Source organism: Panthera uncia, chromosome F2 (assembly GCF_023721935.1).
Source record: "Panthera uncia isolate 11264 chromosome F2, Puncia_PCG_1.0, whole genome shotgun sequence".
Lineage (NCBI taxonomy): Eukaryota > Metazoa > Chordata > Mammalia > Carnivora > Felidae > Panthera > Panthera uncia.
In genome coordinates, this window is record NC_064812.1 from 45,771,866 (window position 1) to 45,784,955 (window position 13,090).

Consider the following 13,090-nt stretch of genomic DNA (forward strand, 5'->3'; position numbering starts at 1 on the left):
TTATTTCTTGCAGACTAAGTTCTTCATTTATTTTGCATGTTCTCTTCCAGTTGCTGTCCTTTGTTTCCCCTTTGGTATGTGGAGCAGTTTGTGGTTTTCTATGATCTTGGCAGCTGTTTGGAGTGAAATACCCTGTCCAGATACTGTTTGCTTTGCGAAGCATCCTGTGCTATTTTATGCAGGGATTACAATCTAAAGACAGTTTGTGAGGCAAAAAGTGAATGTAGTTGAAATTACTCCTACCCGAGCTCTTAGCTTTCTGGTGGAGAACGGAATGACCCTCGTGCCTCTGTACCGTCAGTGTGGCAGTGTGCTTGGGGCTGCAGTGCATGTCGCATCTGGTTTCTGTTGCCTGGAGACTTTGAATCCAAGAAAGGAAAGGCTCAGCTGGACCTGTGCATCGCTTTCCTGGGGTTGGAATTAAATGTGTACCAGGGAGTGTATCTTCTCCCAGAAGACAATCACCTGCCATTTTAGGTTGTTTACCTAATTTGTCAGGGATGTGTGGAGCCTGTGCCTGGTCAGTGTTAGTACCACTCACTTCCCCGTGCCATTTGTCCCTTCCCAGCAGCCCACCAGCGGTGTTTTCTTTTGCCTGCTCAGGCTGCTTTTTCCCAAAATTGGAGTATTGGTAAGCATTCTCAGGTTGGTTTTAGTTCTGTGGCATTGTTTCATGTGCTGGGGCAGTGTTAGAAACATCTGCATCAATCTTTTGGTTCTTTGCAGGCCACTTTTTTCAAGCCTGTGGCTCCTTGATTATTATGGCTGTAAGGTTTTACTTGTTCTTGGATGGGGAGGGTTGAGAGAATGACAGTGTAGCTGCTGACTTTTTTCGGTCTTTTGTTTATTTGATTAGAATTAGTAGAGTCTGTGTTCCAGATTTATTCCACCAAATCTCTCTTTGCTAGAACAATTTTAGGTGAACTAGGTTGGATTCACTCTTTAAGATAATAGAGTTGACTTTGTTGTGCAACTACACTGTCTGTATAGAAGTATGTTACTGCTTTGACGTCATACTTCCCCAGGCTGGTCCCAGCCACTGTTCTTAAGTATCTTTTGCTTTTCTTTCATTCTTTGTCAGTTCTTCCTTTGGTGCTTCTGCTATAGACCAGTCTTTGTTTTCATAATCACTGAATCTGTTCCTGAAGTGTTCTTCAGTTTAGGATATTTTCATTCTGTGCATTAAACATAATAATTCTTTGAGACATTATCCAACCTGATTGGAATTTTGAAAGACTGGAGATGTCATTCTCCCAAACCTTTAAAAAAATGTCAGTAATATGAGGATTTCTATTTCTTAATACTATTTTACTTAATGTTTCTACTAAGACACATAAAATAAAGCTGATTTTTCTTTACAATTGCTCTTTATTATAACTTTAAAATTAGCATCCCTGCCGGGAAGCCTTTAAGGATAATTATGATAATGATACTATCCACTTTTTTGACAGCTCCTTGATAAAAATCATTATCTTCCCATTTATGTGCTGCTATACCTATTAGAAAATGTGGAAAGATGTAATTTCGTTTTGATATTTCCCTCTATGAATAGAAAACCATTCTGGAAGAATCCCTGCAAGTCCTTCATCTAGGCCCTTTCCACAGATTCAGAAGCTCTGTAATAGCCCGTTAAGACTTGGTGGTGCTCTTCTTACTTACGAAGACCTGGTCAAATCCTGTTCTTCATACGACAACCTTAAGTTACTTAACCTAACTCTTTGTTCCCTTATTGGTTAAAACTAGGATAATAGTCTAATAGTAGTAATGAAGTTATATGAAGATTAAATGAGATTTTTTTATAAAGACTTTTAAGATAGTGTCTGGAAATACACAAATGTAAGTTATTAACATAAAAATAAACAGTATGTACATTCAGGGAACTTCTGGTCTTTTAGGGAAGATATGATACAGGGTGGAAATTGATACGACAAATTTGAGTTGTAGAGCTGAAGTTTTATGGGGGTTCTTCATAGCAGACGTTATTTTTAAATGAAGAGGATTGGATAATCATTGGTAAAGAGGTGAACATGTTCCTGGGCACATAGTAGGCCCTAAATTATTATTGAATGAATGCACACTGAAAGATTGTCAGATATGGGAAGAGGGAAAGAAAAGAGGTAATCTTCTGGGCAGAGAGAAAAATATGAACAAAAGCAGAGAGGGATGAGATATTTGTTGGGAGGTGAGTCTGGTTGGTTGGTTGTTTTGTGATTGAGTTTTAACAGACATACAGGGTTTATGAAGAGGGAGGTAAGAAATGACTGAGAATGTAGAATGGAGCCAGATTATGAAGGTCTTTTCCCATTTTAGGGGTCAAACTCAAGAGTTTGTGTTTCCTTTGGTAGGTGGAAGAAGTCACTGAAGGGTTTTGAATGGCACATGGTAGGATCATAGCTACACTTTAGAAAGAGGGACCCAGCACAGAGTTTTTCTGTTCCTACCTCTCAGCGGTTCATTAGGAGTTTGGCAAGCTTATGTTGAAAATACTTTTTTGTCAGTGAAGTAACTAAGCATCAGCCTCAGAGTCTGACTTGGGACCTTGGGGAAGAAAACCATTGCAGCTGGAGGCTGCTCTGGTTGAAGATGGGGGTAGATTTTGCCATCTCAGCCCCTTCAGTAGTCCTGTGACCGCGAAACACTTAATTTGTTTAAAGCGTTTTGTTGGAAAAAAATATTTAAAAACTCAATAAGCTAGCAATATATACTTATGTCGGTTGCCTTTGGGAAGGGATTAACTGGAGAATGCTGTTTAATTAGAGAACATTTGCAGAATTTTTGGCAGGAAGTGAAAATGGAGAGGATCTGGTGAATGGGGGAGATACTGGTAGAGGCAAGAACTCGTAAACCTGGTGACCTTATGGATATTGAAATCTCAAAGATAACTGTGACTACCCAGTATATAGCAGTTGATGAACCATACATTTGTCGTTAAACAAATGTTTGATATTGTGTCAATTTTGACAGGTACAAAATCAACATGCAAAAGAAGAGTCACTTGCTGATGATCTCTTTAGGTAAAGTTTAATTTGTTTTCTCTTGAATCTTTGAGATGTATATAAAATACCATTTTACTCAGAGATTAAATTTTCATTTCTTCTGACTTTAGAAATAGACGTTTAGTCCCTTCACCTAAATAATGTTTTGTTTTTAATGTATGTATTTTTACTTTGAGCACCTCTTAATTAGGTTTGCTAGATATGTCTTTGAGGTTTGGGGTTGATTCAGTTGAACCTGTATCACATGATATTTAAAATTTGTATGGGGGCATTCATGCAAAAGAAGGGTCCCGCACTGGGTGAATTTGGCTGGATACATTTGTGAGATTTTCAGCTCTGAGTAGAATTATGAATGAATGGGTTTTGAGTTAAGACAAAATACCAGAGCATTTGTTTAGTTTTAGTTGGCACAAGCATAAAAACAAGAGGCTGGATTAGAGTTTCAAATCAGGTTTTTGTGGGAGGTTTAGAGGCTTTATAATGGATGATTATAATTTAATTCTGACTTAACACATTTTCAGCATTCCTGCAGGCCGGAAACCTTATAATAATTAGCTCTCAAATACTCACAAATAGTATAAGATAAAATTACTTTTCCTACTGCTAGGTAGATACTGGCTAGGGGAGAATAACATTTTCCCAAATTTACTTAAAGGCAGAACCGAGAAGTACTGTCTCAGAGTTTGTTTTGCAGCCAATTTGATTCTTTAATTTTATTATTAACAGTATATATCATTGGTGAAAATGGTGACATATGGTGCTGATTTTTAAGTAGTTAAAGGAGAATATATGGTTGCCAGCTAAATTTGTTGAAATACTGTAGGAGAAAATTTTATAAATAAGTCTTACTTTTGGCTCATTATACTCTCTTATGCAGATGTTATACTTTAGTTGGGAGTTGGAGGAGTCTGAATCCATGCTGGGAAAGGTGGAAACATACTTAGTTTTAAACTGTTTTCATTAATTATTTTAATGCTTTTACAGGACTTTTTGTTATTGTTGATGATGTTTTATTTTTACCAAATATTCATCCAACCAACATCAAAAGGATAAAAGAAAGTAAAAATGTCAGTGCTTAATGTATGATCCTAAGGATAAAATTGGCATGCTCATTGTTTGCCAGAGTGTAACTATATTTTGAAAGCTCTTTAACTTTAAAAGTGAAAGAAATGCCATCATTTATCTAATCCTTTAACTTTATTTTTTTCTTTGCAGATACAATCCTAATGTAAGGAGGAGAAGATAACTGAGGATTTTATGAAGAAGTCACAGGAAAACATTTCCATCAAACATTTATGTCCTTTTCCTCTAGGATATATACGTAAAGTACATAGAAGAGATTTAAATTACAAATGTTTTAGGCCCTAGATTTGTTGAATAAAATGCACAGAATTCCCATTTCTTTTGTGTGTGACAGTATTATTCAGTTTCCAGTCTTTGTCATCTCATGTCTTATGGTAATTTTTTCATTTTTAAACGTGGTTGTTTACTTATTGAATACTTAACATAGTCACAATTCAAAATGCTAAAACTATAAAAGGATAAGAAATTAAAGTCTCCCTTCTACGACTGGTCTAGCTACTTGGTTCCCCTCAAAAAAAAAAAAAACAAAAAAAAAACAACTATGATCCTTCTTTCTTATGAGTCTTTCTGGAGATTTCCTATTAAAATTTTTATGCATATTATTTTCAGTAATTTCCTACAAAAATGATAGCATAATATATACACTGTTCTGCACCTTGCTGAATAGATTGGAAGATCATACACGTATCAGAGCATACTTCCCCCCCCCCCCCCCACTATACCATAGCCTTCCTTGAGCTGAAGTGACCCAAATGAAATGGATTTCCGTGATGAAGATGTCACCACATATCATTCTAGTACTAGAAAAGACAATATGGAAGACTTCTTCAAGCTTGTATAATGGGAAGACTTACTTGGTGATCTTACTGAGCTGGGTGTACCTCTGTTTTGAGCTTCTTAGAGTCCTAGTTTTCCTATCTGCAAAGGGTAAGTGATAAGATTGTCTTCCATGTTAAAGGGAGACAGAAAAAAATGCCTTTTTTCAAATTTTGTATAAAGACAACCTTGTACATTAGAATTGTAATAGCCTTGGGGTGCCTGGTGGCTCAGTCGGTTAAGTGTCTAACTCTTGGTTTTGGTTCAGGTCATGATCTCATGGTTCGTGTGTTCAAGCTCTGTATTGGGCTCAGTACTACTGGTGCAGAGCCTGCTTAGAATTCTTTCTCCCTCTCTGCCTGTTTCCTGCTGCCCCCCCCCCCCCATCAAAATAAAAAGAATAAATGTACTATTGCTAGATCCTCATGGACGATTATTGATGTTGATCACCTTTTCATGTACTTGTTGGCCATTTGTATATATTCTTTGAAAAAAGGTCTATTCAGCTCCTCTGCTTGTTTTTTAGATTGGATTGTTTTTTGCTGTTGAGTTGGAATTCTTTATATAGGATATTAACCCCTTATCAGATACATGACTTGCATATATTTTCTCCCATTCCATAAGTTGCCTTTTTGTTTGGTTGATGGCTGCTTTTGATGAAGCTTTTTAGGTTGATGTAATTAATTGCACTTATCATTGTCATGATTAATACAAAGAAGCTTATTAACTCCTATGTTTTCTTCTAGGAGTTTTCATGGTTTCAGGTCTTACATTTAAGTCTTTAATCCATTTTTAGTTGATTTTTGTGTATGGAGCGAGATAGTAGTCCAGTTTCATTCTTCGGCATGTGGCTGTTCAGTTTTCCTATAATCATTTATGAAGAGACTATCTTTTCCCTGTTATATATTCATGGATCCTTCATCAAAAATTGAGCATAGGGGCGCCTGGGTGGCTCAGTCGGTTGAGCGTCCGACTTCGGCTCAGGTCACGATCTTGCGGTCTGTGAGTTCGAGCCCCGCGTCAGGCTCTGGGCTGATGGCCCAGAGCCTGGAGCCTGCTTCCGATTCTGTGTCTCCCTCTCTCTCTGCCCCTCCCCCGTTCATGCTCTGTCTCTCTCTGTCTCAAAAATAAATAAACGTTAAAAAAAAATTAAAAAAAAAAAAATTGAGCATAAATGCATTTATTTCTGGTCTATCATTTTTGATTGATCCACGTGTCTTTTTATGCCAATAGCAAATAATTTTGATTAATATAGCTTTGTAATATACTTTGAGATCAGGAAGTATGCCTCCAGCTTTGTTCCCTCTCAAGACTGCTTTGGCTGTTCAGAGTTTTAGTATGGGTCCAAGCTTTCTTCTTTGACATGTGAATATCCAATTATAACAATTATAACAGTCTCTTTATTGACGAGACCCCTCTCCATTGACTGTTTTTGGCTCCCTTGGCAAATACTAGTTGGCCATATATACTTAGGTTTATTTTGGGGATCTTGATTCTATATTTGTCTTGATGTATTTATTTTTATATCAGTACCATACTGTTGTACTGATTATAGTTTTATAATCTAGCTTGAAATAAGGGAATGTGTTGCCTAACGTTTTGTTCTTCTTAGGATTTTTTTGGGGGGAGGCTATTTGGGGTCTTTTGTGGTTCCATATAAATTGTAGGAGTGCTTTTTCTACTACAATACTCCTACAATGGTATCCTAAAGATACCATTGGAATTTTAATAGGAATTGCACTGAATCTTTAGATGCCTTTTAGTAGTATTGACACTTTTAACAATACTAATTCTTCACTCCACAAAGGATACATTTCTATTTGTATCTTCAGTTTCTGTCATCAGTATTTTGTAGTTTTAAGAGTAGATAATGTTAGTTAATGTTCCTAAGTTAATGTTCCTTAGTTAATGTTCCTAAGTATTTTGTTTTTGGTGCCATTTCAAATGGGATCTACTTATTTCTTCAGAAAATTTGGTGTTAACTGTATAGAAATGCTACTGATTTTGTAAGTTAATTTTGTTTTGTATCCTGTAATTTTACTGAATTCACTGATACAACAATTTTTTTGTTGAGTCTTTAGTATTTTTAAATAAAATCATGTTTCTGCATATAGAGACCATTTTACTTCTTCCCAATTCTGAAACCTTTCATTTCTTTTTCTTGCCTGATTGCTCTAACTAGCACTTCTAATAGTATGTTGAATAGGATAGTGAGAGTGAACACCCTTGTCTTGCTCCTGATCTTGGAAAACTTTCAGCTTTTCACCAGTGAGTGTGATGTTAGCTGTGGGCTTGTCATGAATGGCTTTATTATGTGGAGGTATGTTCCCTCTATACCTACTTTGTTGAGTTTTTATTATGAATGAATATTGAATTTTGTCAAATAGTTTTTCTGCATCTATTCAGATGACTGGTTTGTATTCTTCATTTTCTTCTTTTTTTTTTTTTTTTTTTTTTTCTCGTATTCTTCATTTTCTTAAAGGTAAGTATCACATTGAGTTATTTGCCAATGTTGAACCATCCTTGCATCCCTGGTCATGGCGTATGATCTTTTTAATGTATTGTTGAATTTGGTTTGCTAATATTTTATTGAAGACTTTTGCATCTATGTTCATCAGAGATACTGGCCTGTAATTGTATTTTCTTGTAGTGTAATTTTCTGCTTTTGCCATCAGAATAATGCTAGCCTCAAAAATGAGTGTTTTTTCCGCTCTTGTGTTTTGGAAGAGTTTGAGAAGGATTAGTTTTAATTCCTTTAAATGTTCTCTAGAATTCACCAGTAAAACCACCTGGTCCTGGGCTTTTCTTTTTGGGGAGATGTTTGATTACTGATTCAATCTCCTTAGTAATACTTAATCTATTCAGATATTTTGTTTCTTTATGATTGCATATTTAGATTGTATAGTCCTGGAATTTTACCCACTCTTGCTAAATTCTACAGTTTTTTGGCCTATCATTATTATATTCTGTTATGATCCTTTATATTTACATGGTATCAGTTGGAATGTCTTCTCTTTGATTTCTAATGTAACTTTTTTGTGTCTTTTTTTTTTAAGTCTAGCTAAAGTTTTGTTAATCCTTAAAAAAAAACCTTAGTTTCATTGATCTTTTGTATTTTTGTCTCATTTATTTCTGCTCTGATCTTTGTTTCCTTCCTTCTACTAACTTTAGGCTTAGTTATTTTTTTGGTTCCTTGAGGTATAAATTTAGGTTGTTTGAGATCTTTATTGTTTCTTGGTGCAGGCAGTTACTGATAATGAACTTCCTTCTTAGAATGCATCCCATAAGTTTTGGTATGCTTTCTTTATGCTTTAATTTGTCTCAAGGTACTTTCATTTCTCTTGATACCTTCTTTGATCCATTGGTTGTTCAGTAGTGTGCTGCCTTATCTCCACCTATTTGTGAGTTTTCCAATTTTCTTCTTGTAATTGAATGTTAGTTTCACATTGTGATAAGAAAAGACGCTTGATACAAGAATTTCAATCTTAAAAATTTTAAGACTTGCTTTGTGGTCTAACATATATGATCTACCCTGTAGAATATTCATGTGTGCTTGAGAAGAATATATATTCTGCTGCTGTTGGATGGAATGTTCTGTAAATGTCTGTTTAAATTCATCTAATCTCATGCATCACCTCAGCTCCATATTCTGTGATTGATTTTCTGTCAAATCTATCCATTACATTGAAGCCCCCTAGTGTTACTGTATTGCTTTCCATTTCTTCCTTCAAGTCTATTAAATGTATCCTATATATTATAGGATATATTTATAGCCTATATATATCCTACTTCTATGTTGGGTGCATAAGTATTTACATCTGTTATGTATTATCATTAATACTATATAATGATCTTTTGCTTTTTTATACTCGGGATATAACTCTATTTTATCTAAGTATAGCTATTGCTTTTTTTGTTTGTTTCCATCGGCATGGAATAGCTTTTCCTGTCCCTTCATGTTCAGAGTGTGTATGTCCCTAAAGTTGACAGGAGTCTCTTATAAGCAGCATGTAGTTGGGTCTTGTTTGTTTTCTTTTGTTTTAATCCATTGAGCCACTCTATGTCTTTTCATTGAAGGATTTAGACCATGTACATTTAAAGTAATTATGGATACGTGTGAACTTATTGTCATTTGGCTGTTACCTGGCTAATTTCTGTAAATTGTTTTATATTTCCTTTATTCCTTTCTTCTTGCTCTCTTCCTTTGTGGTTTGATAATTTTCTGTAGTGGTATATTTAGATTCCTTTCCTTTTATCTTTTTCACATCTAATGTAGATTCTTGGCTTTGTGTAAACCATGAGGCTTAAATAAAATACCTTATAGACACACAGTATATTTAAAACTGATAAAAACTTAAAGTTGAATGCATACTAAAACTCTGCATTTTTACTCTTCCTCTATGCTGTTTCTGATGTCACAATTTACATATTTTTACCTTGTGTAACTATTAACAAATTGTACCTATTTTTTTACTTTTTTTTTTTTTTTTTTTTTTTAACAAAATCCTTCATCTTTTTTTAAATGTTTATTTAGAGAGCAGGGGAGGGGCAGAGAGCGAGGGAGGAGAGAGAGAGAATTCCAAGCAGGCTCCATGCTTTCAGGGCAGAGCCCAACAAGGGGCTTGAACTCAAGAATGGTGAGATCATGACCTGAGCTGAAATCAAGTTTCAGATGTTTAACCAACTGAGCCACCCAGGCATCCCTGCTTTTGTCTTTAAACATTCGTGCTAGATTTATAAGTGATTTACCTATCACCATTACAACATTATTTTCAATTTATGTATTTACCTTTACCAGTGAGATTTTTATTTTCTGTTACTAATTACCATTCTTTCTTTTCAGATTGAAGAAGTCCCTTTAACATTTCTTGTAAAGCTAGTTGAGTGACCATAAACTTCAGTTTTTGTATCTGGAAAACTCCCATCTCTCCATCAATTCTGAAGGACAACTTTGCTGGGTAGGCTATTCCTGATTGGCACTTTTTTTTTTTCTTTTAGCAGTTTAAATCTGTCTTTCTACCCCCTTCTGGCCTGTCATATTTCTGATGAATAATTCTCATAATCTTGTAGGGGGTTGCCTTGTAAGTAACAAATGACTTTTGTCATTCTGCTTTTAAGATTGTCTTTTTTTTTTTTTTTTTTTTTTTTTTTTTTTGAGAGAGAGAGTCTTAAGCAGGCCCCATGCTCAGCGCAGAGCCTGACACAGGGGCTCAATCCCACAACCCTGGGATCATGACCTGAGCTGAAGTCAAAAGTCAGACACTCAACCAACTGAGCCATCCTGGCATCCTATGATTCTTACTTCAACTTTTGACCCTTCAGTTATTTAATGTGTTCTTGTGGGTGTTTTGAGCTTCTTCTAATTAGAACTTTTTGGGGTGCCTGGGTGGCTCAGTCAGTTAAGCATCCAAGTCTTGGTTTCAGCTCAGGTCATGATCTCACAATTACGAGATCGAACCCCGTAACAGTCTCTGCATTGACAGCACAGAACCTGCTTGGGATTCTGTGTCTCCCCTTTCTCTGTCCCTCCCCTGCTCATGCTGTCTCTTTCTCTAAATGACTTTTTTTTTTTTTTTTTAAAGAACTTTTTGGTTTTCCTAGATCTGGATGCCAGTTTCTTTCCTCAGGTTAGGGATATTTTCAGATATTTTTTTCTTTGAATAAGCTTTCTGTCTCCTTAGCTCTTCTTGTGAGATCTCTATAATGCAGATCTTGGTCCCATGAGTCCCATAAGTTGTCTACATTCTTTTTCATTCTTTTTTTTTCCCCCTCTAATTAGATTAATTCCCTGTCCTATCTTTAAGTTCACTTTTTCTTCTGTTTATTCTAGTCTCTTTTGAACCCCTCTGTTGAATTTTTCAGTTCAGTTTTGTCTTCTTCAGCCCTGTGATATGTTTTTTTCTTTGTTGAAATAATCATTTTTTGCACATATTGTTCTGACTTGGTCAGCATCTCTGTGACCATTATCTTAACTCTTTATCAGATAAATTACTAATCTCCAAGGTCTGCTTCTGAATTTTTATCTTGTTATTCTATGTGGAACATATTTCTATATTTCATTTTCCTGGACTCTGTGTTGATTTCTGTGTTTTAGATAACATAGTTGAGGGTGTGCCAAGTTCTGTAAGTGTCCTAAAGAGGAGAATCTTAGCATCTGGATGCAGGCTGTTTAGAAGCTGGACCCTCAGAAGTATTTTAAAGTATTCAAGTGGCTGGCTTTCATGGACCTGTGAGCTGGATGTTTGTCTTTTTTTGTGCTGAACGTAGAGAGGAGTAGCTAGTTAAGAATTGTTTCTTCTTAGCTACAATCCTGTGCGATCCCTGAACACAAGCTCCTTCTAGTGAGGTTAGTGATTTGGGTTGGGCTACAGGGAGAATGCAGGCATGGTGTCTGCTGGCTTCCCTAGTCTCTAAGCAGGATGGCAGTCTCTCCCTAGGTGCAAGATAAATTAGAAGCCTGACCCTTAGGCTACAGCTTTTTATAATACGCAAATAGGCTTCTTTCAGGGAGAGACTTGAGACAAGAGCATTAGGGTGTGTCTAATTCTGTACTGATTCTTACAGTTGTAAGGTTACTGTTGTAAGGTTATACACTAATTTCTGCCTACCTTAAATAACATACCATTTATGGGGCGCCTGGGTGGCTCAGCTGGTTAAGTGTCTGACATCAGCTCAGGTCATGATCTCATGGTCCATGAGTTCAGGCCCCGCGTTGGGCTCTGTGCTGACCGCTCAGAGCCTGGAGCCTGCTTCAGATTCTGTGTCTCCCTCTCTCTCTGCCCCTCCCCCACTCACGCTCTGTCTCTGAAAAGTAAACCTTAAAAAAATTTTAACATACCATTTATGCCTGTGTAATGTGTGTTTTAAATATGTACTTCCACCTATCCCATTATTTATGGTGTAATTATATTTTACTAATCCATGTCCTAAATCTTAAATTTGCTTTATATTGTTTCTGGTTATACACTATGACATTCAACAAACAGTTAATTGGATTTTAAGTAAATAAAAATTATTTTTCTGGGGCCTAAATTATTTCTGGCACTCTTTTATCCTTCATGAAGATACATGTTTCATCAGATCTCATGTGCCTCCAATGTGAAGAACTTCACTTAATATTTTGTGTAGTGCAGGTCTTCTGAAGTCAAATTTTCTAAGCTTTCATAAAATTTAAAGGATATAGAATTTTATGTAGATAAAGCTCCACAGGTTTTTACTTACGCACTATAAAGACACTGCTCCACTGTCTTCAGTACGTTTTTTCTGGTCAGTTGTTTGTTGTAATTGTTAATGAGTCTTTTCCTGTCTGCTTTTAAAATTTCCACTCTGTTTTCCAGCAGTTTGATAGTGATATGCATAGGTGAGATTTCCTTTGTCTTGTTTGCGGTTTGAGTTTCTTGGATCTGTGCTTTTTTTTTTTTTTTGAAATCAAATTTGGACATTTTTCATTACTCCACATGTATTTTTCTGCCCTAGTCTCTCTTCTCCTTCTGGATTCCAGCTGTACATGTTAGGCCCCTTGTTATTTATCCTATGTTATTAGGTCTGTTGGTTTCTTAAATCCTTTTACCTCTGTGCTTTCAGTTTGGAGTTTCTAATCTGCCCTCAAGTTCATCTTTTCTTCTTGTATATTTTTATGGTCATCTAATCAGTTTTTCATTTCAGAATGTATCTTTCAGCTATACAGTGTTCATTTTTTTTTTTCTGAGATTCACTACCTGTTCATTGTTAACCTTTTCCTTTACAATTCTGAATATAATCATATATATATAATATAATATATATAATTTATATTTTTTATATTTATAATATATACAATTTATATTTATATTTTCCTCCTTAGCCATATTTTCTTGTTTGTCCTCATACCCAATAATTTTTTGTTGTGTGTTTGATGTTGCTGAGAATCTGCATTTTGTTGTCTTCCTTTAAAGAGTGTCAGTTTTGTGCTGGCAGGCAGTTAACTTATTGGCAGATCGAGTTGATCCTGTTGTCTTTAGTTTTAGGCTAACTTGGACTTGAGTAACTATTCCCAAAGCCTGGCCTTTTTTTGAGGCATCTGTTGAATGCCTGGGGGTCAGCAAGGTCTTGTTACTCTGTACAGAACTCCAGTGTCTCACAGAACTGCGTGCATCCAGGTCTCTTCAGTTTCAGCTGATGTTGCTCTTCTCTGCCAGGCCTTTTGGGCCGTCACC

At 35.9% G+C, this 13,090-nt stretch overlaps 1 protein-coding gene across 4 annotated transcripts in view; it reads left to right on the top strand.

Moving 5' to 3' along the window:
• The window catches only part of NBN (nibrin), a 50,931-nt gene extending 46,537 nt beyond the window's left edge, over window positions 1–4,394 (top strand). For all 4 annotated transcript variants that reach the window (XM_049633171.1, XM_049633170.1, XM_049633168.1 and 1 more), the window contains 2 exons: window positions 2,965–3,014; window positions 4,212–4,394. In XM_049633171.1, coding sequence (XP_049489128.1) covers window positions 2,965–3,014; window positions 4,212–4,242 — 81 coding nt within the window. In that variant the 3' untranslated portion in view covers window positions 4,243–4,394. The remainder of the gene's footprint in view (window positions 1–2,964; window positions 3,015–4,211) is intronic.
• The last annotated feature ends 8,696 nt before the right edge of the window (window positions 4,395–13,090 follow it).